The following is a 25,018-nucleotide window of genomic DNA, read 5'->3' as shown; positions in this document are numbered from 1 at the left end:
GCTGTATTAAATTGACATACTCAGCGCTTAAATTCTCTTTGCAACAGCAGTAAATTTCATTCCTAACCCAACCCCGGGGGGTGGGAATTGGCTGGTTTCATTCTTTGAATGCACTGAGAAACTCTGAAGGGGAAAATAAAGGATGGTGAATGATCAAGAAATAGCTCTGGGATGAACCAGACCAATGAGATGCCAAAAAAATATACCCCCTCCAACTCTTCCATCCGCTTCAGAGAGCTGCTAGTGTCTGGGCAGATCCTGAGCCATGTGTCAGCGTCGGGCCACGGAAATCCGTGCTGTTACGCCAACCAAAGAGCTGACCCTTAAATGTCCCAGTGGCTGGGTGCAGAGTGTGTGCGTGTAACTATAATGAAAAGTGCATGGAAAAGTCCTATTAAGTGTATTGGGGTCACCAATAGGGTTTTTTAGAGAAGGGGATATTTCTGTATGAATAATTCCCTTATTCCCTTTTCCTGCCTCCACATGTAGGTGGATGCTCCTTTTTTAATCATCCCATAGGATTCGAGGGCAGGGCTAGAACTCTGTTACGTTCTGTAGGATGGGTCAAAAATCGTTTTTCCTTTCACATGGCTCTTCCCGCGATGGAGGTGGGCAAGTGGAGTGGGGTTGGTCTGGGTCTCTGTGCTGCGGCGATGGGACCATGGGAGGTGAGGGGTGGGGGAACAGTGGGAATGGGGAGGACTCGGTGTGGAGGATGTTGGACTGGGACGATTTTGTCGGAGTGTGGGTGTCGGACGTGGGAGTGTGTGTCCAGTGTGGCTGTGGGGAGAAGGCGTGAAGGACACTAGGATGCTTTCGCTGGGCTGCTAGCTCCGTACTCGCAGTCTTTTCTCAATCCCAGCCTCTTTGGCAGGGAGAAGTCATTGTCTAGTGCAGGGGTGGGGAACCTCAGGTCTGGCGGCTGGATGTGGCCCCCGGCTTGCCTGGATCTAGCCCCCAAGGCTGAGCATTGGGGAGCTCGCGCTGGTGCTCCAGCTCCCTGGCCATCCACCTGCAGGCCGGAGCACCCAAAATCTACTAGCCCAGGCTCTGGGTGCGAGGGGAATGTGCGGAGGGTCTTTCTCCTTCTCCTTGCCGATTTTCTGTGGGTCAGCGGCCCCCGACCCAAAGAAGTTCCCCAGCCCTGCCCCAGTGATGAGAGCAGGACTCAGCGTGCCTGGCTTCTCTTTGCAGCTCTGCCGGGGACTCCTGGTTTGATCAGGAGGACGTTGTTCACCTTTCTCTGCACCGGCAAGTGGTGTCACGGATCGGTGCCTTTTGGCCGCAAAGCGCACGAGTGTTCACACTGCAGCATGACTTTTGGTGGGGAAAACAGCCATTTTCATTGGCTAAAACCTTCCGCCCCAGTCCCCGTGTTGTCGACAAACGCGGCGTAAACACCTCGGGGCGTTTTGTCGCTGGCTCCGCCTCCAGGAAGTGGCCCACGATGCCCAGCCAATCGCTCTGGTCAGGCTTTGAACTCCGCTGCCCTGGAGACCAGTGACCAGCTCCCCGCTGCGCCCCCTTGCAAGCCCCGGGAATTGAAATCCCATTTCCTGCTGGCTGGCTTTTCTGGAGGAGCTCATTGCAGAGGGGTGGCTGTCTGGTTTCACCCACTTGGTTGTGGAAGCATTTGGTGCAATGGATGAGGTACCCCACACAGGCGACCTTACGAATCATGATGCCCTACGCAGCCCGACCCCTGGCCCCCACCTGGCAGGCTGGCTCAGCATGCAGTGGTCCTGTGGTGCCCACTCGCATGATCTCCAAGCCTTCATTACAGCCCAGCTAGCCCCCGGAAACCCTCCCTCCTGCGACTGTATTGACCCCGCATTCAGTGTGTCTCACAAACCCCTTGCCTGTGCAGCTCGATGCTCATTAATGAAACCCTCTGCCAGGAGGCATTCGCGGGTGACATGCAGTTTTATGAATGGGAGTCGCTTTTCCTCGACTCCACAGCTCCAGCTGGTTAATTGGCTCCCCTGTGCCACTCGGCTCTCCCTTCGGCCTGCCAGCACCACGGGAGAGCTGGGGGCCGGGGCGCGCCTCACCCCATGGCACAGGACTAGTGGGGCAGCTCAGAGGCAGCCGGGGTGCGTGGTGCAGTTAAATGTGCAAGGCAGCTGTCACTGGGCAGGACGAGGGCTAGAGCCTACGTCCAGCTCTTGTGTTGCTGTTTCCCTGCCAGGGACCAGAGCTTGAGAACCTCGGAGGCTGAGAGGGTGCAATGCAATAGCCCCTCTGCGCTCCGCTTGCCCCCTTGCTCGCCTTACTTACCAGCGACCGCAGGGCGAGACCCGGGTGTGCCGAGTGTGTGCTCTGATGTGCCACGGCGGCTAAGCCCCTCAACCCTGGGCATCTGGTCTCAGAGCGGCTCCGGTGCCTGCCAGCCCCTCTGTGAACAGGGCCCGTGATGGTAGCAGGCAGCCTGAGACTGGGGGACGGGCTTTTGCAGCAGGCTAGGGGGAGACCCTGAACCAGCAAGTGACCTGCTAAGCATTCACAGCCCCGCCAGGGATAGCACCAGGCTATGGACCTGTCCCCTGAATTGCTTTGCCAGCTTGCCAGGCCAGATCACTTCAGCCTCAGCTCCCCCTGCAGCCGGCCATAGAGGCCATGCCAGCAGCGTGCCGGGGTGGGCATAGTGACACGCTGGGCTGGGCGCTTGCCTGGTCACGCCGTGGTCCCTCCCAGATGGCTCTTGGGTAGGGAATGTAAGCGGGGGAATGGTCCCGCTATTGTGGGGAACTTTCCTGGCTTCTATACACCCCGGAGAAATGGACCAGCGAAAGGATCTGAGTCCCCGCTCTCACGTCCTTTACCCCACGGCTCCCTGATCCTGAGGGCTCCCCCTCCACTCTCCCGAGTAGCAGAGTCCTCGAAACCCCAACAAGGCTGGGCCCAGGTTTCCTGGGGCTTAATCCCCGACCTTGTGGTCACTAGGGGCAGGAGTTAGGGTGTCCCCACTCCGAGGTGCTCTCTTTACACTGCAGGCCTTCTTGGCCCAGTGATCACTTCATAAGGTTCAAAGCAAATACAATTTATTAAACATCAACTGATTAAAGAGAAAAGAATAAGAAAAAAATGAGAATGGTTAAATGAGAACACACAGCTCTGCTCTGTAGCACAGGGACATCAAAACAGCAGTCTGCAGAGTGTAAGGACAGTTCACAGTCTCTTCCTTAGAGCCCTGGATGTGCTGCGGGGGGGGGGGGGGGGGGGGGTGCTGCAGTCTGGACACACTTGCTCTGGCAGTGACCACACAGCCTCAAGCTCTAAGTGGCCAGACCCCTCTCCCAGTCCAGAGCCTCTCCCCACACTTTGCAGTTCCCAGCTGCTCACCACATCCAGCTGCAGGCTGCTGCTTGGCCAGTCTCTAGCTCCTTGCGTTGCTTCTCTGTTCCTTTCGGCTCTCTGAGCGCTGCCAGTCTGCTGCTCAACACAGGGTCTGCGCTCCTTGAGCTGTGTGTGTCTGGCTCTGCTGCTGCAAAAGCTGCCCCTCAGCACAGCTTGCTCCTCTTAGCAGTCTCTCAGCTCTCTCCTTGCTCAGAGAGACCCTGAACAATCCCAGCTCACAGGGAGGACGGGTCCTGGCCTCTTGCTTTTCTCACTGGCCTGTCCAACTTGTCAATGAGGCAGAGCTGGAGTGTGGGCTGCTTTCCATTGTCTCTGGGGTCTGTCAGGCTCATGGACCCTTCCCCTTTTGATACTGGGAGCTGGCAAGCCAAAAAACTCCCACAGAGTTTAAGTAAGGGGCTAACAGTCCCCTTACAGGAAGTCAAATCCCATTTAATTGATAAACCAGTTAACCAATTAAAGGGAGGGTGGGTGGTGCTGGAGCAGCCCCCCGCCAGCTATGGCCAAGCTGGAGCAGCCCCTCCTGCCCCCCGATACAGACAGGGGTTGCTAAGGGCTGGCCGGTCGGAGCAGCCCTGCCTGTGATGGACCCACAGGGCTGGAGCATTAGATCTGGTAACCGGTGAACCATTCACATCCCTGCTCTTGGGGGATATTTCTTGTTAGCTCCAGACACAGAGAGACCCAAGTGCCATCCTTCAGAGACCGGCTGCCCCCGGCCGGCCGGCACCCTGGCAGCTGTGGGGCGGGGGAAGTGACTTTGGGCAGGACTGGTTTCTTGCCAGGTGGTCTGCACAACAGCCGTGGGCATTCCCCGCCTTCCCCGGGCACCAAGGGCTGTCTCACACGGGGCCCTTCAGTGCAGGGCTCAGCTTGGTCTTGGGGTGGCCACATCTAACAGGGAACACCTCCTTGACTCCTCCCCTCTGTCCCCCCACTTCTTACCCAGCCTCCTGCCTTCCCGCCCCCTCTCCCCCAAGCTCGACCTCCCTTCTTCCCCCCCTCATGCAGCAGTCACTGAAAACGCTTTGTCTTTCCATTCAAATACCGCAACGCACCCGCCCAACATCAGTGTACTGAGCCGAGCCACCAGCAAGCCTCCTCCCTGACTCCCTCTCTGGCAGCACGCCCGGAGGACACTGAGCCGCCACCCACGGACGTTGGCTGGAGAGGTGGTCGCTTGTCTCTTGTGGAAGCAGGGATCTGTCACACCGCAAAGAGCCGAGGGAGCCCTGACTTGCATTCCCGTGAGCAGCATTGTCTCCGGTAGGGCCTGTGAGCCTGTGTAGAACCGCTGGACGGGTCTCCCACAACGCGGCGCTCAAAGGGTTACCGTCTTCGCAACGGGCTCACAGCAGCCCAACCAACGTGAGGCTACAGCGTTATTCCGCCTGGCAGATCACATCTACGCACCTCTGTGAACTTATTACTGCTGCCGGTTTTAATTAACACCTCTGTTTTTAGCAGCGAGGGCTCCTGGAGATAGCAACACCCATATATTTACCTGCTGTCTTTACATTATCTTTCTGGGAAAAGCGGAGCTTGAACAGTCCTGCTCTCCAGTGGGGTGGGGCTGCGGTTATTTATTTTCAGCATGAACTCAGAGCCCTGGGATTTATCCGACATGGCAGGAAAACACTCAAGGACCAGTGGAATTTCAAGGCTGCGGGACTCAGTGGGTGTGCATTTCGATACGTACGAGAGCATATGTCTCACAAACTCTACCAGCTCAGCCCAGGCTCCCGCAGGGAGGAGACATTGAGTTTATTTTTTGATCAAGTAAAGTATCATTAGGTTTTGCGCTATATCACTGACGACATGGTGAACAGCTAGCTTCCAGGGTTGAATATTACACAGGTATAAAATATACTGTCCCGTCCCCCCTTTACCTTTGCAAAGCTGGTAATGGGAAAAGAAACTATATTTTCCTTGCTCATCAAAAAATGTCACTGCAAACACAAGCAGGCTGCTGGGATTATCTGCCTATCTGTCTAATCGACTCTGTCCTGTTAAAAGAGGTTAAGCAAACGTGGGGGTAAATTGAAGCCAAGTGTGCAGGGACAAGAAGGAGCTGCAGACACAAGAGCAGTTCTTGGTCGGCAGTCTGAGGGCGAGGATTAGAAACATTCCTGAGGTGGGTTCTGGGCTGGTTAAGTTCAGGGCCGAATGGGTGTGTCTACAAAAATGGCATCGCTAATTTTGAAATAGCTTCTTTTGAAATGTGGTGCTGTCTACACATTTCCAAATTTTGAAATAAGGCCTGTTAAGAAATGTCCCTTAACTCTCATGCAATGAGGTTTATAGCAGGGGTGGGCAATAATTTTTGATGGGGGGCCACTCCAAGAATTTGGAAAGTGGTTGAGGGCCGCACTCTTCCATGATATTAATGGATGAAGTGCGGGGTCTGGAATGGAGCAAGGAGGTGCAGAAGGGAGTTTGGGGTAAGAGAGGGGATTGGGTGAAGGAGGCAGTTGTGACCTGGGGCACTGGACTGGAGTTCAGGGGTTGGATTGCGACCCAGGGCAGGGAATTGGGGTACAGAAGGGGTGCAGGAGTTTGGGTTGTGAGCTAGGGCAGGAGGGGACTGATCTGGGGCAGGGAATTGGGGTGCCAGATCTGGGAGGGGGTATGGGTACAGGAGGGGGCAGAGGATTTGGGTATGTGGAGTGGGGGGCAAAGGGTTGGGGAAGGGAGGGGCTGGGGTGCCAGAGGCAGGTTCTGGCCAGGAGACTTACTAGCCAGCAGCCCATTCCTGAATCAGCCTCCCTGCCTTCCGTGTCCCTGCACAGGCTGCAGCCATGTGCTCTGTGAATAACTAGGCGCTCCTTGTGCTTTGTGGCTGCCTCTTCTTGATTTAGGTGCCCAACTGCCACTTTAGGTGCCTACGCCTGAGAACCCCTGTTGAGCTGCTGCCTAGCCTGTAGACCCCTCCATTTCTGGGAACCACACTAGTTTGCTAGAACCGCAGAGGAGGTAAAGGACTCGCCGCTGCTGCCGGCTATTCCTTTCGTCCAAGAGGTAGAAGTTCCATTGATCATGTGCTGGATAATAAGGTGAGAAGAATCCACACTTGGAAAACAGAACTGGCCGCTTCTTAGAACTGATTGCAGGGACGTTGCAATTGCAGCCGTGTGCACGGACTGGCTTCCTAGTGCCTCCTCCAAATCTTCCGCCTGTAGCCTGTGCTTCTCCTTCCTAAAGCCACGCAAGATGTGAGCGCAGAGGCCTGAGTTGTTAGCACTGGAGAGCCTGGCTTCTCGTCCCGGGGCTGCTGTGATTCGCTTAGTAACCGTGCCTGGGTTCCTGAGGCGCCTCGTCCCAGCGCCAGCTCTTTGTCTCAGACTAAGTTGAGGATACACACACTAAAGAGCGAATCCTTCCAGACCCCGAGCCTCCTGCTGCCAGCGTGTTCCAGCGGTTAAAATGTTGGCGTCCACCTTTCACAGCCAGAGTCTCAGCTGCCAGGCAGACTCCTCACCCGGGCAGCGCTGCTGGCTCTCACGTGGACATAAGCTGCCACTGGGAAAGCACCTTGGTTCCTAATTCTGCTTTACGTCCTTGTGACTTCGGGCGTCTGGGAAGGGGTGCTTGCAGGGGAGTGTGTCCATACCTGAAATTGACCCTAAAAGCAATGCGCTGCCAGGCTTGAAAGTGGCCATGACCCGTGGGCCTGCTTGTCACAGTCTCTGCACTCCAAGTTCTGCGCCAGGCCAGAGGCAGGACAATCTCCACCAGGCTGTTTCGGTAGCAGTCCCCCAGAAGGGGTAGCTCTTGAAGTCTCATGAGAGAGGCTCTTTGAACCCTGTGGTGCAGATTCTGAGGAGCTGTTGGCTGCATGGACAGGCGGGAGGGGTGGGATGGCAGCCATACAAGCAGGCTTGGCGGAACGTGATTTTTATGTTGGTATCATTTTGACGGATAACGATGTTTATTTCTAAGCTTTTTTCAAATTACTTTTATCGATTCTCAGTTTTCACAGTTGCAGGAAATTATGCGGGGGTGGCCACACTGTGTTTAATGACAGATGAGAATCCAAAAGTTAAAACTTTATAACTGTGAAAACACCAATGGGCAGCATTTCATGTCAAATACACACTGTAAATCTCCTCAAAATAAACCTGCTGTGCTGTGTTCTCAAGACACACTTGTCTGACTTTCCCTGTCTGTACATTTTGATTATTATGGGTGGAAATATTTTTTCATCACTTTGTGGATACCCAGTGAATCTGACGTTTACTGACAGCTACTGATGGAAATCTCATCCTTCCGAGCCACGTGTGGGCGAGGAAACCATGGCCGCAGGATCTTATTCACAAACACCTGTCAGGGACGGTCTAGGTCAGTGGCTCTCAGCCTTTCCAGACTTTTGAGGCGCCTTTTGAGGCAGCTGTTTGGGGGTGTTGTGTCCCCCAAAATTCGCCTCGCTTTAAAACGACTTGCTTACAAAGATCAGACATAACAGTGCACAAGTGTCACTGAGCGATTGCTGCCGCTCTCATTGCTACGCTGAGGCTGTGGGGCTGGATTGGTTCTGTTCTGCCAGTGAAATGGATCCTGGACACAAGGGGCAGTTGGCACCCACCTGTCCTTTGCGGGGCCACTCAGGAATGCCTGGACTGCGCTCTCCCCGCCATGCTTCCCCATCCCAAGCACAAGCAGCCAGTGAGCCAAGGCCTGGTGTTGCCTGGGCTGGCTCCAGCGATCAGGGAATGAGATTCCCAAAGAGCCTGCCCATCGTTATCAGGAGGCTGGAGGGTCAAATAGAGAGAACGAGGCCTTATGGAACTCTAGAGTCTCTAATAACGGATCTTCTGCCAGCCAGCCAGCCAGGCCAGGAGTCACCTCCGTGCCGGGCACCTGCAGCAGCTCTTGCGGTTTCCCATAGTCCCTGCGCAGGGAGGCCTGTGATGAGGTAAGAATCCCAGTTTTCCGTTCAAAAAGGACAGCAAGTGTCTGGCGGTCAGGGTGGGGTCTGGCGCTTGGGCGTGTGACCCGATTGCACCTGGAGACTGAGGGCACCAGAAGCATGGAAAGACCCCCCAAGGCAGCACTGAAAAAATCCAAATCTCAGGGGCTTTCAGCTCAGCTCTTGAAGTTTGTGGGCCTGCGTGGGAGCTTTAACTGCGCGCAGTGGGCAGTGGCCGGCGCTGAGGGAGCTGGTGTCTGGACCTTGCTCTTGGCCCTTCGTACAGGGCCGAATCTCACCCGTCCACTTGTAGTCATGCCCAGGGAAGCCTGGGAAATCGGCCTAGTGAAACAAAAGGTTCTGGAAGCCACAGCTGGGCTTGTGGCTTTTCACCGTGAGGCTCCGTCTACCCTGCAGCGCTATTTCGGGCCCCGGAGTATCCCGAGGTCACCATCCCGCCTCGTCACAGCAAGCCCGTCACTTCGAAATATCCCGGGCTCGCTATTCCGACGTTCCACGAGGCGGCAGGGAGGTTTCGGAGTGGCGGGTTAGTTTGAAATAAGTGCTGTGTAGACGCCGCCAAATTACGAAATAAGCCTTTTCAAAATTGACTCGAAATAAGCGATGCAGAGTGTGTAGCTCAAATTGCAGCGTTTTTTCAAGCTCCGGGTGCAGGGTAGACGCACCCTTAGAGGGCAGCAGTAGACACCGCACTAATGGTCATTTCCAGAGCATCTCCCATCCTTGGAGCTCAAAGGATGTCCAACATTAATCATAGAATCATAGAATCATAGAATAATAGGACTGGAAGGGACCTCGAGAGGTCATCGAGTCCAGCCCCCCGCCCTCAAGGCAGGACCAAGCTCCGTCTACACCATCCCTGACAGATGTCTATCTAATCTGTTCTTAAATATCTCCAGAGAGGGAGATTCCACCACCTCCCTTGGCAATTTATTCCAATATTTGACCACCCTGACAGTTAGGAATTTTTTCCTAATGTCCAATCTAAACCTCCCCTGCTGCACTTTAAGCCCATTACTCCTTGTCCTGTCCTCAGAAACCAAGAGGAACAAATTTTCTCCTTCCTCCTTGTGACACCCTTTTAGATATTTGAAAACCGCTATCATGTCCCCCCTTAATCTTCTTTTTTCCAAACTAAACAAGCCCAGTTCATGAAGCCTGGCTTCATAGGTCATGTTCTCTAAACCTTTAATCATTCTTGTCGCTCTTCTCTGTACCCTTTCCAATTTCTCCACCTCTTTCTTGAAATGTGGCGCCCAGAACTGGACACAGTACTCCAGCTGAGGCCTAACTAGTGCAGAGTAGAGCGGCAGAATGACTTCACGAGTTTTGCTTACAACACACCTGTTGATACAACCTAGAATCATATTTGCTTTTTTTGCAACAGCATCACACTGTTGACTCATATTCAACTTGTGGTCCACTATGACCCCTAGATCCCTTTCCGCCATGCTCCTTCCTAGACAGTCGCTTCCCATCTTGTATGTATGGAACTGATTGTTCCTTCCTAAGTGGAGCACTTTGCATTTCTCTTTATTAAACCTCATCCTGTTTACCTCTGACCATTTCTCTAACTTTCTAAGGTCATTTTGAATTATGTCCCTATCCTCCAAAGAAGTTGCAACCCCACCCAGTTTGGTATCATCTGCAAACTTAATAAGCGTACTCTCTATCCCAATATCTACATCATTGATGAAGATATTGAACAGTACGGGTCCCAAAACAGACCCTTGAGGAACTCCACTTGTTATCCCTTTCCAGCAGGATTTAGAACCGTTAACAACAACTCTCTGACTACGGTTATCCAGCCAATTATGCACCCACCTTATCGTGGCCCTATCTAAGTTATATTTGCCTAGTTTATCAATAAGAATATCATGCGAGACCGTATCAAATGCCTTACTAAAGTCTAGGTATATGACATCCACCGCTTCTCCCTTATCCACAAGGCTCGTTATCTTATCAAAGAAAGCTATCAAATTAGTTTGGCATGACTTGTTCTTCATAAACCCATGCTGGCTATTCCCTATCACTTTATTACCTTCCAAGTGTTTGCATATGATTTCCTTAATTACCTGCTCCATTATCTTCCCTGGGACAGACGTTAAACTGACTGGTCTGTAGTTTCCTGGGTTGTTCTTATTCCCCTTTTTATAGATGGGTACAATATTTGCCCTTTTCCAGTCTTCTGGAATCTCCCCTGTCTGCCATGATTTTTCAAAGATCATAGCTAAAGGCTCAGATACCTCCTCTATCAGCTCCTTGAGTATCCTGGGATGCATTTCATCAGGACCTGGTGACTTGCTGACATCTAACTTTCCTAAGTGATTTTTAACTTGTTCTTTGTGTATCCTATCTTCTAAACTTACCCTCTCTCTGCTTGTATTCACTACGTTAGGCACACCTCCAGACTTCTCGGTGAAGACCGAAACAAAGAAGTCATTGAGCATCTCCGCCATTTCCAAGTTTCCTGTTACTGCTTCTTCCTCCTCACTAAGCAGTGGGCCTACCCTGTCCTTGGTCTTCCTCTTGCTTTTAATATATTTATAAAAGGTCTTCTTGTTTCCCTTTATGCCTGTAGCTAGTTTGATCTCATTTTGTGCCTTTGCCTTTCTAATCTTGCCCCTGCATTCCCGTGTTGCTTGCTTATATTCATCCTTTGTTAGTTGTTCTAGTTTCCATTTTTTATATGACTCCTTTTTTATTTTGAGATCATGCAAGATCTCCTTGTTAAGCCAAGCTGGTCTTTTGCCATATTTTCTATCTTTCCTACACAGCGGAATTGTTTGCTTTTGGGCCCTTAACAACGTCCCTTTGAAATACTTCCAACTCTCCTCAGTTGTTTTTCCCTTCAGTCTTGCTTCCCATAGGACCTTACCTACAAGTTCTCTGAGCTTATCAAAATCTGCCTTCCTGAAATCCATTACCTCAATTGTGCTGGTCTCCCTTCTACCTTTCCTTAAGATCATGAACTCTATTATTTCGTGATCACTGTCCCCTATACTGTCTTCCACTTTCAAGTTCTCAACTAGTTCCTCCCTATTTGTTAAAACCAAATCCAGAACAGCTTCTCCTCTGGTAGCTTTTTCAACCTTCTGAAACAGAAAGTTGTCTCCAATGCAGTCCAGAAACTTATTGGATAGCCTGTGCCTCGCTGTGTTAGTTTCCCAACATATGTCTGGATAGTTGAAGTCCCCCATCACCACCAAATCTTGGGCTTTGGATAGTTTTGTTAATTGTTTAAAAAAGGCCTCATCCACCTCTTCCACCTGGCTAGGTGGCCTGTAGTAGACTCCTAGCATGATATCACCCTCGTTTTTTACTCCTTTTAGCTTAACCCAAAGACTCTCTACACGGCTATCTCCTACGTTCATCTCCACTTCAGTCCAAGTGTGTACATTTTTAATATACAAGGCAACCCCTCCTCCCTTTTTTCCCTGTCTGTCCTTCCTGAGCAAGCCGTACCCTTCCATACCAACATTCCAATCATGCGTCCCATCCCACCAGGTTTCTGTAATACCAATGATATCATAGTTGTATTTATTGGTTAGCAATTCCAGTTCTTCCTGCTTATTACCCATACTTCTCGCATTTGTATATAGGCATCTAAGATACTGATTTGATCTTGCCTCCCTGTTGTGCCCTGACCCTCCTTTCTCCTTGCCATTATAGGCCGTAGTCCCCCCCATTTCCAACCCAACTCCCAGTCCCGCACATGCAGCACTTACCTGTGGGCTTTGCTCACCTGCCCCCGTCGAACCTAGTTTAAAGTAATGAAGACTTACAACACACCATGAAATGGGTTTCTCCTGTAGCACACGACTAGTGAGTGTATGTGCTACTGCCCTCTACTGGGTGGAAGTAGAGCGGCTCTGCTATGTGCCATAAGCCCTGTACTGCTACAAACAGATGGCAATTCTTGTTTAGTCCAACTATCGGGCCTGTATTTACAGAGTAGGCTGACTGAATTGTATTCCTACAATCCCCATGGGAGCTTTAAGAGGCATTTCTTGAGAACTATCAGTTCATTAAAATATTATTTGCATGATACAAAGGGAGAAACGGAGGCATGGAGAAGCTAAGTGACTTGCCCAAGGACACATGGCATGTCAGTGTCCAAAGGGGTACAGAGTCCAGCAGTTCTAGCATGCCACCCCCTGCTCCAAATAGCAGCCAGACAACCCATGTCCCAGGGTGCTTGCTTGCAGCCCCATTTCCCTGCCCTCAGGGGATCCATTCACACAGGCTCTGTGGGACACCCTCCGACGACAAGGGCAATTGTGAGCAGCTTGAATGTGCTGGGGCCCAGGGACAGGAGAGTTTCTAGCTCCCGCACAAGGATGCTGGCAGTGGGAGAAAACAGGCATTGTATTCGGACAGGCCATTCCCTTGCAGAGATCATTAGCCACATTCCCCCTTCCCCTGCAGTGCACAGCAGGATGGATGCCACTAGGCCTGGCACCATGGCAGACAGGTACAGCCAATGCCAGGAACGGAGACGGGCACGGGCGGGCGGGAATGCAGGCAAGAGAAGGCACAGCCTTCCCCAAACTACTCTTCGCCCGACTGCCTAAGGCTGGGGCTCAGCCCGCCCGCCAGGGAGCAATGAGCCACCGTGCAGCAGCATGGCCGCTGCAGCTCACCACATGGCCCGGAATAATTGGGCTGGGAGTGGGCGTGGCCTCGGGTGGAAGGGGGCGGGGTGGGGACGTGCCTTCCCCAGCTGGCCTTTCACCTGGCGCCCATGGCGATGGGGCATGTCAGTCGATGAGCCCATTGTGGGCAAAGCCCCGCTGGCTCCTGGAAACTAAACTCTGCTTCTGGTTCCCGTGCGTCGTGCCGGGAAACCTGACCCGCCTGGCCCCCAGGTGCGGAGGGAGAGTCGCCCCCTGGCTGCTGGGGCTCAGGTCTCAGCTCCTCCAGGCCTGGGCTCAGAGTGGTGCCCAGCGAGAGGCGCGGAGGTGTGCAGGGGCTGCGCCGGTCCCTTCCTTGGGCCGAGGATGTGCCGCTGCGCCCCGGGGCGCTCCTGTTCCCAGTCAAGGAGAGGCCTCGCGGAACAGCCCCCTGCCCGCGCTGTGCTCGGGGGCGGGGGCTGCGCTCTCATGGCCTCCCACCCGACCTTTGGGTTGTGCCTCTGCAGAGAAGGGCTCGGGAGGCCCCGGTGCTGCCTCTCGCTCAGGGGCCCTTCCTGGGGGATGATGCCTGTGTGGCTCTGCTCCCCTGAGCCCTCGGAAGGGGCCTTGTTCAGTGGAGCAGCCAGGCTCCGCGTCCCCCACCAGGTCTCCTGTCTGCCAGCAAGCCCTGCGGCCCTCACTTGGCTGTCGCAAGGCCCCTCGGCGCCCCCATGCGTTGCCCCTGCAGCTCCAGGGCAGATTCACAGGGGAACTGACCAGCTGTGGTGAGTTTCCCTTTGCTGTGCCCACCCCCCCTTGCCTACACTGGCAGGAAGAGAGAGGGGCCTGGGGCCTTGACCTCTGAGCCTCTAATAATCCCAGTTAATACATTGCAGAGCACGTCTGCTCCCTCCCCTGCAAACCCTCACCCTCCTTTTCCCGGGGCATTTCCCAAGGGATCTGTGCAATTCAGTCTGGTCTGCGGCGAAGCTTAGTGACTAATACCGAGTCCTCTTGGAAAATAGCACAGCGTTTAAACACCGTTATTTGTGGAGCAAGGGCTGCGTCTCCCTCTGCGCTTGGAAAGCGCCTGGCAGGTTTTGGAGGCTACTGAGATAAGAACAATGCAAAGTATTGCTATAGCCAGAGACAGAGAGTCTAGCCCCAAACAGAGACCTTGGGGCACATTTTCAAAAGTGACTTTGGAGTCTACGTGACTTGGGCATTTAAGAGCCTAAATCCCCTTGACTCTCAATAATATTTGGGATCCTACATGTCAAATTGAAGACTGGGCTTATGCTATTGTCGGATACTTTGGAAATGTTTACAGCTCGTTACAAGCCCTGCCCCCTACGGGCAGCAGCCAGCAGCTCCTAAGGATCTCAGGAGTTGTGTGTGCCCAGAACATAGGGGGAATGGGAGAGTGGCAGTGTAACCCAATGGGTAGGGCACTGGACATGGCCTCAGGAGTCCTGGGCTCTATTTCCAGCTCATTCTGCTCCTCCTCCCACCCATCGCAGGTTGCGGCGCATCGCTTTTTGGCATGGGGCCTGTCTGTGACTCTGGGTTTGTGCAGCACCTGGCACAGTGGGGCCCTGGTCTCAGCCAGTAGGAGGCTGTCATTACTAATTTCCTTGCGTGGCTCTCTTCTCCGCTCGCTTCCAGGCACAGCGCTGGCGTAACGAAAACTACGAGAGGCCTGTGGACCTGGAAGGGTCAGGGGATGACGACCCCTTTGCAGATGATGAAATCGACGATCTCTACTCGGGGTCCGGCTCGGGGTGTAAGTATAACCCCCCGGGGAGGGGATCAGACCGGAGCTGCCTGGCTGAATCCTGGAAGCTCTGCCATTTGCCTGTAAAGTGCCTAGAGAATCAAGAGCCCCCCCTAAATCACGCCCTCCCTTCCCCCAGTGGAGAATACCTGGCCTCCAGCCCCCATCGGCGGGGCACGTGCCCTCTCCCAGCCGCGAGGGGCTTGTTCTGCAGCGCGAGGGTCTCCTGCTGACAGCGGCTCTTGGGAGCTCTGTGCCTCCCTGCAGGCATCAGCACGTGCCCACGTCACCTGGGCCTCCTTGCTCCACAGGAAGGGGCTCTGGCTTTGGGTGCATCAGGCTGTCTGGGGCAGCTCATGGCCATGGGCACCGGCCTCCGGGCGGCTCTTACAAACCAGGGCACAAGCCCTCAACTGGCTGTGAGCTGTCCCTGCTCCCGCCCTCGTGTCAAGTGTGAGCTCCTCGTGCCTGTCACAGCCGGAATGGCACTCGGGTCTGTCTCGCCACCCAGGGGAGCCTGCCTGGGGGATGGATGGTCCCTTTCTCCAAAAAGGGATGTAAATGGTTAACTAGTGAGCACCATCCTCACTGGGGGCTGCTTGCCAGTTCTGGTTAGCCAGCAGGGGCGGGAGCAGCTCCCTGGTTGCGCGGGCAGAGGGCTGCTCCAGTCCCGCAGGGCCTGCCATAGATACGGGGCACTCCAGCCTGGCTGGAACAGCCCCTGCCCATGGCGGGCCCGGGCGCGTCGCAGGCAGGGGCTGCTCTCAACATCCGAAGCAGACCTGCCCACGGTGGTAGGGCCACTCCAGCCGCTCCCCCTTTAACCAGTTAACCAGCGACACGGCAGTTTACATCCTTTGTCCGGTTACTCCCAGTCCCAAAGGACCCATCGCTCACCACATGTCCCTGGTGCCTCCGATCTCAAACCAAGGCAACACTTGCTGCCAACCCTGAGAAATGACATGAGCATTACTAACTGGGCTGAGCAGGACACCGGCACACAGACGGCTCCAGTCTGAGCGTCTCAAAGGACGAGAAGGGGGGGAGGGGTATAAGCAAGGGTATGTCTACACTACCCTCCTAGTTCGAACTACCGTTACTCCTCGTGGAATGAGGAGTAACGGTAGTTCGAACTAGGAAGCCTAGTTCGAACTACCTAGTTTGTGCCCCGTGTAGCCGCGCTGCACGGGGTTCGAACCAGCGGGGTTTTAAAAATGGCGGCTCCCCGCTTATGCAAATAAAGCCTGGGAAATTCAAATCCCGGGCTTCATTTGCAAGTGCGGTATGCCTACATTACCCCGCTAGTTCGAACTAGGAGGGTAGTGTAGACATACCCCCCAAGAGCTAACCCAGTCGCCTTGCGGCAGAGTCCAAGCAGCACACGGGTGCAGTTCCTCCCCCTCTGGGAGTCGTATTCCTTCCCCGAGTCCTCCCTGGTGGGACGAGGGCTCCGCTGCCTCCTCTTCATGGGGGGGGGGGGGCCGTGCACAGTCGTTTGTCCTCTGATGTTCCACAAGGCTCATTGGGTTCCCATGGGCAGGACGTGACGCCTTCTGTGTGCATTGCCGTCGCACACGGTGTCACTTTCCTTTGCTCAACACTCAGACGTTCCCTGGTGGCCTGGGACCCGGAGCACAGGGCAGGCGACAATCTTAAAGCCCGTCCTCGAGTCCAGACAGGAAGCACCGCACCTCTCTCCAGCTAATCTCCATCGCAGCAGCCTGGGGGCGGGGGCAGCCTGGCTTAGGAGCCAGCCGGGCCTAGGAGCCTTGGCACAGGCCACACCCGGCTGCCAGCGTCACAGTGCGCTCCCCCCTCCTCTCTGCGCACAGCCCCTCCGCCCCAAAGCCTGAGCCTGCCGCGCCCCTGGCCCACGTCTGTCGCTCCTGCCCGCTCCCCCGGCAGCAGCCTGCTCACGGCCTCGCTTTTGCCTCTGCTGTAGATTTCGAGCAGGAGTCCGGGATTGAGACGGCGGTGCGGCTCCGCACGGACGCCTCGGTCACGCTCCCCAGCACCCCGGCCGTGCTGCCCGTCACATCCGTGCAGCCCGTGGCCACGCCCTTTGAAGTGTTGCCTGCAGAGGAAACCACGCCAGAGCTGGTGACCAGCGCCCTGCCTATGCCCAGGGTGACAGGGGCACCAGCCATTCCCAACTGGAAAGCAACTACCAGCCGGGCCACGGCCAGCGACACGCCGCCCCCTTCCATGGCTGCTGCAAGCCCCACGGCTCCCACTGCCTCGCCAACAACCGTCCGGAGGGGCCTGCCCTCCCCCGCCACCACGATGGCCACCACGCGGGCCACCACGCTGCAAGTGCCCATCCCAGCCGCCACGGAAGCCAGCACCATCACGGAGGCAGCCACCACCCGGCTCATCCCCCCCAGCACTGCCAGGCCCAGAGCCAGGCCAACGTTGAGCACCTCCAGGCCTGTGGATGTGCCGGAGAAAAGCACCATCCTGCTGCCGCCTGTTGCTACCAGGGCACCCACAGACATACTCCAGGTATGGACAGGGGCTTCTCTAGCCTGGGTCAGTGACAGGCTGAGCCCCTCTGCCCTGCCCCGGCCGGGGAGCCCAGGCTACATCCGCACAGCTCTGAGCACCAGGCAAGCGGGGGGGGGGGGGGGGGCGCGGAGCAGATGGGGAGGGTGAAACCTACGAACATCGGAACGGCCAGACAGGGTCAGCCCAAAGGCCCATCCGGCCCAGTGTCCCCTCTGCCCACAGGGGCCACTGCCAGGGGGAGTGAACACAGCAGGGAATCGTCACATGCTCCCTCCCCTCTTGCCCAGTCCCAGAGGCCTGGGACCCCATCCCTGCCCAGCCTGGCTACTAGCCACCGATGGCCCTTCCTCCGGGAACTCGTCCCGCTCATTTCCCGCTTGGAGAAGAGCCACAAAACACCAGGAGGGTCAAAGGTCAGGATGCAAGAGACCCCTGAGTGGGGCCAGGCTGGGCCACAGGCGGGGGGTGCAGAGCTCCTGGGGCCCCGGCGGCAGGGCCTGCGGGTGGGAGACGGGGCGAGGGGGGGCAGGCGGCACCACAGAGCCAGTTCTGGGGGGAACTGGCTTTTAAGCTGGCTCCCCCCCAGCACCGACTCCTGCTTCCCCTCTGTGGAAGAGGCAGCAAGGGTGGGGATAGGGTGGGAGGGGGGTGCAAGTCGTCACCTAGATCAGTGGTTCCCAACCTTTTCAACCCCAGGGACCAGCAAACCCATTCACAAACTTTCCCCTGGCTGCCGGGCCACCGTGGTTCGGGGAGCCGGAGTACACCGCTCTCGCCACGGCCTGCCCCGCCTCTCAGCCAACCAGCGCCGAGCGGGGGCGGGATCTCTTCCAATCACAGGGAGTTGCTCCCGGGAGCTGGCGGGCAGGCTGGCCTGCAGGGATCGGGCCCACAGGGAGCTGGCGGGCAGGCTGGCCTGCAGGGATCGGGCCCACAGGGAGCTGGCGGGCAGGCTGGCCTGCAGGGATCGGGCCCACAGGGAGCTGGCGGGCAGGCTGGCCTGCAGGGATCGGGCCCACAGGGAGCTGGCGGGCAGGCTGGCCTGCCTATCATTCCCTTGTCAACACCGAATCTCCACTGAACGAGACGCGTAAGGGAATTCAAAGGGAGAGTTTCTCCCGCAGTGGAGACCCCATGGTAACCCGGCGTGAGGTATGTCAGCTCCAGGGACAGTGACGCGTCGCTGGAGTTGTGTAAATTAGGTTGACGTGGTTCCATAGTGCAGCCCTGCCCTCAGTGTCTGCGTTTCAGCGTTTTTTCCTCCTTGTTACTCAGTTACTTTGGCAAGTTGGAGAAACTGCAAAAAATTACAGGGGAAAAAAGGGGGGGAGGGAAGGAACCAGGGGCATTAATCATTGTGTTGTACTCAGTGGCAGCAAGGAAAATAGGGGGTTTCAGAAAAAAATATTTTGTGTTTAACCCAGAAAAATGGCTGATTTGGAAGCCCGGGATAAGGAAACACTTTCGGATCTTTTGCACCAAATTGTCTTTCCATTTTTGATCAGCTCTTGGCCTCAGTGGGGAGAGGCCAGGAAGTCAGGTGCTGAAATTCCAAGTGTTCTGGAGGAGCCGGGGCCAAGATTTCAGTCTGGTCCATGAGCTGTTGGCAGGATCCAGGGCCCGATGTCGGCCGGGGTTCGAGCAGCTCTAAAACGGTCCAGGGCCTGGGGGCTCCAAGGGGCGAGGTTGGATTCAGGCCCCTCTGGTTTGAAGGGCTGGGTGCGTGTTGTTCTAATGCTCCCTGTGATCTGGCGGGACGTTTCCAGGGCGCTGTACGATGGGCCAGACTGACCAAGCTACCCACCTGTAGCCCCAGCCCTCCCATCTCAGGCTGCCCCAGGTCTCTCGCCGCCGTGGATGGGGTTGGACTCGAGCTCTGGCTGGGGAAGGCAGAGGGAGGCTCAGAGCAGGCCTGCCTCACTGCTTCTCCCCAGGCCTTTGGATGACTGGCTTCTCTTCTCCTCTGCCTCGTTCCCTCCCCAGACAGAGCCGCTGGACGGGATCATGCCCACCGCCCTCGACAACGAGCTGGAGGTTCCCGTCAGCGGAGGGCCCAGCGGGGACTTTGAAATCCGCGAGGAGGGAGACACGACGCGGCCGGAGCTCAATAACGAAGTGATCCCCGCGGCCACGCCGGCAGCAGGGCCGGGGCTGGGGAAGAACGCCGAGCCCGGCCTCATAGACAATACGATAGACTCCGGGAACTCGGCTGCGCAGCTCCCCCAGAAAAACATCCTGGAGAGGAAAGAAGTGCTAATAGGTGAGGCCTGAACTGGCTGGGGACGGACTTCTCCAGCCGGGTGGAGGGGGGCCGCGGACGGGGCGGGCCCTGAGGCAGAAGGGGCGGGACTGTAGCTAGTCTCCACGGTCAGCCATTCAGTGCTGCTTGCCTGCGTGGCCGGGTCCCTGAGGTGACCCAAAGGGCCTGAGGCTCCCGTAGCCGCTGGGAACCCCAGGCTCTTTTAACCCCCCAGGCTCCGAGGGAGCTGCCCCCCGCCCCCGCCTGTCCGCGCTCCTGGCCTTGAGGCCCTGGTGCAATGAAAGGCACTGGGACTTGCAGGGCAGTCTCCTGGGAGTGTGGAAGTTGTAGAATTCCCCGAGTGACACCTCCCCGCCATGAGCTCCAGGCAGGTGACTGGGAGGAGGGGGGCCCAAAGGGAGGTAGGCCAAATTATTATTGTTACATCTCTGATGGGAGTTTCCTGGGTGATTGCTGGAGGCCGGGGGCCGCAGTGCTGTGGGCCCCCCTGCTGGATTCAGTCCTGCTCTCTGACCAGGGATGTTAACTATCAGTTAATTAAACAGGCGATGAATCCCATGAATTCTTATGGGTTAGTCGACTGTTCTATAGTCCCCGGGGAGGGGGCCGGCAGCCAGCGAGCTGCCCTGCTGCCTCTGTACAGCGCGGGGCGCCAGGCGGGAGCTGGGCCACGAGGGGAGCCAGTTTAAAAACCAGCTCCCCTCACGGACCAGCCGCCTGTCACCCGGCGCTGCTGCCTCTGATAAAGAAGCAGCCGCGCGGGGAGGCAGCAGCCCCTGTCTAGGGCTGGAACTGGTGAGGGCTGCCTGCCCGCCCGGCTCCTAATACACTTCAAATGCAGAGCCATAGCGGGGCCAGGTCCTGGACCTGTTGCGAGCCAGGACCGAGCTGGGCTGAAAAATTCCCTGGCAGGGGAGGGGGAGGGAAATGCGTGTGGTCTAGAGCATTAACCTACAGGCTTGTGCTTATCGGGTACCCGGTTAATCGACTGCACGATTCCCTCCCTGTCTCTGACGGTGCCTTCCTGTGCTCTCCGCTGCAGCCGTCATCGTGGGTGGCGTGGTCGGGGCTCTCTTTGCCGCCTTTCTGGTCATGCTGCTCATCTACCGGATGAAGAAGAAGGACGAGGGGAGCTACACGCTGGAGGAGCCAAAGCAGGCGAACGTCACGTACCAAAAGCCCGACAAGCAGGAGGAGTTCTATGCATAAAACGAGCCCAGAGTGCCTCTCTCTCTCAGTGTCACTCCGTTTCTGGTTCAATCCCTCCTCCTCCCCCTCCCCATCCAGTCTCGCTCGCTCCCTTTCTCAAGGCACTGGGAGTCGAACAAGCAAATACGATAATAAGAAACAAAATCTTCAGTTAAAAAAAGACAAATCAGAGTGTCACCGACTTGAAACAAAGACTGTCACCGTTCTCCAGCGGACATGGAGTTTGCAGGGGACAGCGAGTGTGAGGAGCCAATGGGCAGCCACCTTTCAGTGCCTGTGTGATGCTTGGGTGGTCATTCTGCTGACGATGGCTGGAGTTTCCTGGGTTTACCAAACAACAGGACTGACTGAGATCTAAACACCTGTTACCAGAATGGGGGGCGGGGGGCGGGATGAGTTTCTCTGTTGGCAGGGTGGGGGGTTGGTTTCGTACCAGGAATTGCTGCTCCGTCGCTCTGTGTGGAGAGGTTGTGACTGTCAAATACAATTTCAAGCCTTGAAAAAGCACAATGAGCTGAACCATCCAATGCTCCAGTTTGCTCTCGGAATGAAAAATGGCCGGAGGGCTGGGCTGAGCTTTGAGATCACCTCGCCGCTGCGGGGAGCCGCGTTTTGCAGTCGTGTGGCGCTCCCCTTCTGACACCGCTTCACGTCATCGCATTGCTGTGCACAGCCAGAGACCTGCAATGTCTAGTAACCATGTTCTGGGGCTAGCAAGGGGCTGGGTTCAAAGGGACCTCGCTTTTGCTGGGTTTTCACTGTGACAAATAAAACTCGGCCTGCGCAGTATTCCTTGCTCTTTGCAGACAACCACACTGATGTTTTAAAGGGAATTGGGACCTTTTTTGGGGGGGCGGGGGATTGACAAAACCAAGAACAAAAGGCTAAGAGCTCTTCTGGGTTCCTTTGAATGTGATAATATTTCACAAACCTCATCAAGTGAAAATGAAGAATTGAAGCTCCCGGAGGAGTGATAGCCCTTCTCCTCAGAAGCTGGTTGGTGATGGCTCCTGTCAAATTGCAGGGTCCCTGGGAAATTAAGAAACACTAGGAAGCAATGGTAGCTTTCGAGAGCTGCAGCAGGTCAGTCTTGCTCCAAGACACATCGTTTGTTCAATCCACGATTGATGTGTTTCCATCTTTTCGTTTTAAAACTCCTGTCTGGCCCTTGCAGCCCTGTGCTGGGCCTGGTGGACTCCCAATGAGTTTTGGACCCGGTTTGCGTGGGAGCCAGAAAGGAAAACGGACTGAAAGCAGCCATGAAACTGACTCACGGGTTTGTAATCCTCGGAGGTGCGGTTAAGCTGGGAAGGGAGTTAGTGGCACGAGGGCCCGATCGGGCAGTGTCTTTGGCCAGACACTGAGCTGGCTGGCTTGGGGAATCGAGAAGGCTGCTAATGAGATTTGTAAAAAGCTGGTTTTGATCCTGGCCACGTCTCTGAGGCCCTGATTTTGCTTGTGTGAGTTTAAAGCAGTCGATGTGCCTGTGCCATTGCCCCGGCTCATCGTCTGCCGTCAGCCCTTCCAGTGGCTGGCTCGTGGGAGTGGGGGGTACCAGGATGCTTGTGGCTCTGTGCTCACACGGGCATTGGCACTGACGTGCTTAGGTCAGCCCTGTAAATAACTAACCCAAAGGTGTGTCGCCCAGGGGTCAGCGAGGGCACACACGTGATCGGGAAGAGGGTGCGCCCGGCATTCCCAGCTGGCTGAGGCCAAGGACCTGCGGGCAACGCTGGGGGCGTTCGGCTCATGGAGCCAGCAAAGCTTTCGGCCCAGCCCGGAGAGCAAAGCGGCTCTGTGGGCAGGTGGGAGAGGAGAAGGTCCGGCAGTACCAGTGGGTGTCTGGTGAAAGGCACAAGAAGGAGCCTGTGGTGATGTCACACCAGCGCATTTGCACGGCTGGCCGCAGAATTACTCCTGAGGGGTCCTGGCACGACTGATGGCAGAACCAGGCTGCCAGTCCGGAAAGGGCCCGTCGAGGGCTGCTGGGAGCTCACAGCCAAATGTTTGAAAGTTTGGTGCCAGTCTGGATGGAGGCCCGTTTTCCCCCATCAGTCTCAGGCTGAGCCATTTCCAAAGGGACTTGGACTTTGAGTGTCTTTATTTACAGGTGCAGTATCGAGACCTTCGAGGGGGTCTGATTCTCAGGGGTGGACGTGCAGCACTGTCTGAAAACCAAGCCCTTAAAGTGTTTCAATTTCAGGCATCCCAAAACCTGAGGCAACCAACCAGCATCAGTCCCTTTGAAAGACACGGTCCTAAGCTTTTGAGTCTATATTGGAGCCTCCACGCTTAGTCTTTTAAATTTTGCTTTTCTCAGCTTCCTCATTAATCTGCTCCGTTCTGGTTTTCCTTAATAGTCTGAAGTGCTGTAATACAACTTTTTTTTTCTTATTATCCACTTAAGATTAGAGCCCTCCGCTGGTATTAAGTTGTAATCCCAATACTTAAATCTTGTCCAGGTCGGAAGTGAGTAGCAATCTCTAAATGTGACGGTTGGAGCAGGCTGAGAAATCTAAAATAGTGGAAAGGAAAAAAGGAAAAAAACGCAGAGTCTCGATTTATTGTCCGGTGGCCGCTGCCCCCGCGCTCTGTGTCGCTCCGGGACTGGAAAGCAGATGGGAACTCAAGGAGATTTTATATCTTGCTTTGTAGCACCCCGTTTCTTAGCCAGCCATTCCCCGATCACCCTCCAGCTCTCAGCGACCCAGCAGCGAAAGGCTAGATGGGACAATCAGCAGCCAGGAAGACGCATCCCAGATCTCTGCTGTCTTGTCTTCTGTGCATAGGCCAGAGGACTGCAAACAGCAATACCTGACTGGGGCTCCCTGTTGGAGGAGAGCGCTGCCAATGATCAAATACTCCCTCAGCCCGTCAGAGTCCCGGGAACGACTCCTGCTGATTTCAGTGGGGGAGGGGGGAGGCTTGTGGACTCAAACCCCATTGGAAGTCAGGGAGAACTGGGGAGTTGACTCTGTTGGTGCTTTTGAAAACCCGGCTCTCAACACACGAAGAAACAAGAGTTTTTCCTGGGGCTCCCCAGGCTTTGCTGGGACTCCTGGTGTGAACCTTGCTCATTCAGAGAGTCACGGGACCCTAGGGCTGGAGGAGACCTCAGGAGTCGTCGAGTCCAGCCCCTGCCCAAACCCCAACTAAACCATCCCAGCCAGGGCTGTGTCAAGCCGAGACATAAAACCTCTAGGGATGGAGACTCCATCCCCTCCGTAGAGGACCCATCCCAGTGCTCCCCCCCCTCCTTGGGAAATAGTTTTTTCCTAATATTCAACCTAGACTCCCGCACTGTAACTTGAGACCATTGCTCCTGGGTCTCTCGTCTGCCGCCACTGAGAGCAGCCTCTCTCCATCCTCTTTGGAACCTCCCTTCAGGAAGTTGAAGGCTGCTCTCAAATCCCCCCTCGCTCTTCTGCAGACTAAACAAACCCAAATCCCTCAGCCTCTCCTCGTAGGTCATGCGCTCCAGCCCCCTCATCATTTTGGTCGCCCTCTGCTGGACCCTCTCCAATGCGTCCACATCCTTTCTGTAGTAGGGGACCCAGAACTTGACCCAATACTCCTGCTGTGGCCTTACCAGAGCCAAATCAAGGGGAATAATCACTTCCCTAGATCTGCTGGCAATGCTCCTCCTAATGCACCACAATATGCCATTCGCCTTCTTGGCTACCAGGGCGCACTGGTGACTCATATCCAGCTTCTCTTCCACTGTGACCCCAGGTCCTTCTCTGCCAAACTGCTGCTTAGCCAGTCGGTCCCCAGCCTGTAACAATACTTGGGATTCTTCCCTCCCAAGGGCAGGACTCTGCACTTGTCCTTGTTCAACCTCATCAGATTCCTTTTGGCTCAATCCTCTAATTTGTCTAGCTCACTCTGGACCCTCTTTCTACCTTCCAACATATCAACCTCTCTCCCTAGCTTAGGGTGCATCTACACAGCACCCTTAATTCAAAATAAGCTACACAATTTGTGCTATGCAAATGGAGTAGCTTATTTCAATGCTATTTCGAAATAGCTTATTTCAGAATTTGATGCTGTCTACACAATGCCAAATTTTGAAATACCTCACCAATCCAAAATTCCCCTTAACCCTCGTGTAATGGGGGTTACCAGGATGTAGGAATAAGCTGCTTCAATAGATGTGGAATAGCTATTTCAAGATACTTCCAGTATCCCAAAATAGCTCTGCAGTGTAGACGTACTGTTAATGTCATCTGCGAACTTGCTGAGGGTGCAATCCATCCCATCACCCAGGTCATTAATAAAGATGTTGAACTAAACTGGCCCCAGGACCGATCTTTGAGGCACCGACTGCGAACCCGATATCCAGCTGTTGATCACTACCCGTTGGGCCGGACAGT

The 25,018-nt window shown here is 55.3% G+C and overlaps 1 protein-coding gene across 2 annotated transcripts in view; it reads left to right on the top strand.

Annotated features, from left to right (window-relative positions):
• SDC3 (syndecan 3) overlaps positions 1–21,434 on the top strand; it is a 162,705-nt gene extending 141,271 nt beyond the window's left edge. For both annotated transcript variants that reach the window (XM_075908989.1, XM_075908990.1), the window contains exons 2-5: positions 14,563–14,680; positions 16,614–17,173; positions 19,160–19,436; positions 20,479–21,434. In XM_075908989.1, coding sequence (XP_075765104.1) covers positions 14,563–14,680; positions 16,614–17,173; positions 19,160–19,436; positions 20,479–20,645 — 1,122 coding nt within the window. In that variant the 3' untranslated portion in view covers positions 20,646–21,434. The remainder of the gene's footprint in view (positions 1–14,562; positions 14,681–16,613; positions 17,174–19,159; positions 19,437–20,478) is intronic.
• The last annotated feature ends 3,584 nt before the right edge of the window (positions 21,435–25,018 follow it).

Source organism: Pelodiscus sinensis, chromosome 25 (genome assembly GCF_049634645.1).
Source record: "Pelodiscus sinensis isolate JC-2024 chromosome 25, ASM4963464v1, whole genome shotgun sequence".
NCBI classification, from domain to species: Eukaryota; Metazoa; Chordata; order Testudines; family Trionychidae; genus Pelodiscus; species Pelodiscus sinensis.
The sequence above is the reverse complement of the archived record's forward strand: the minus strand, read 5'-3'. Positions and strand labels throughout refer to the sequence as shown.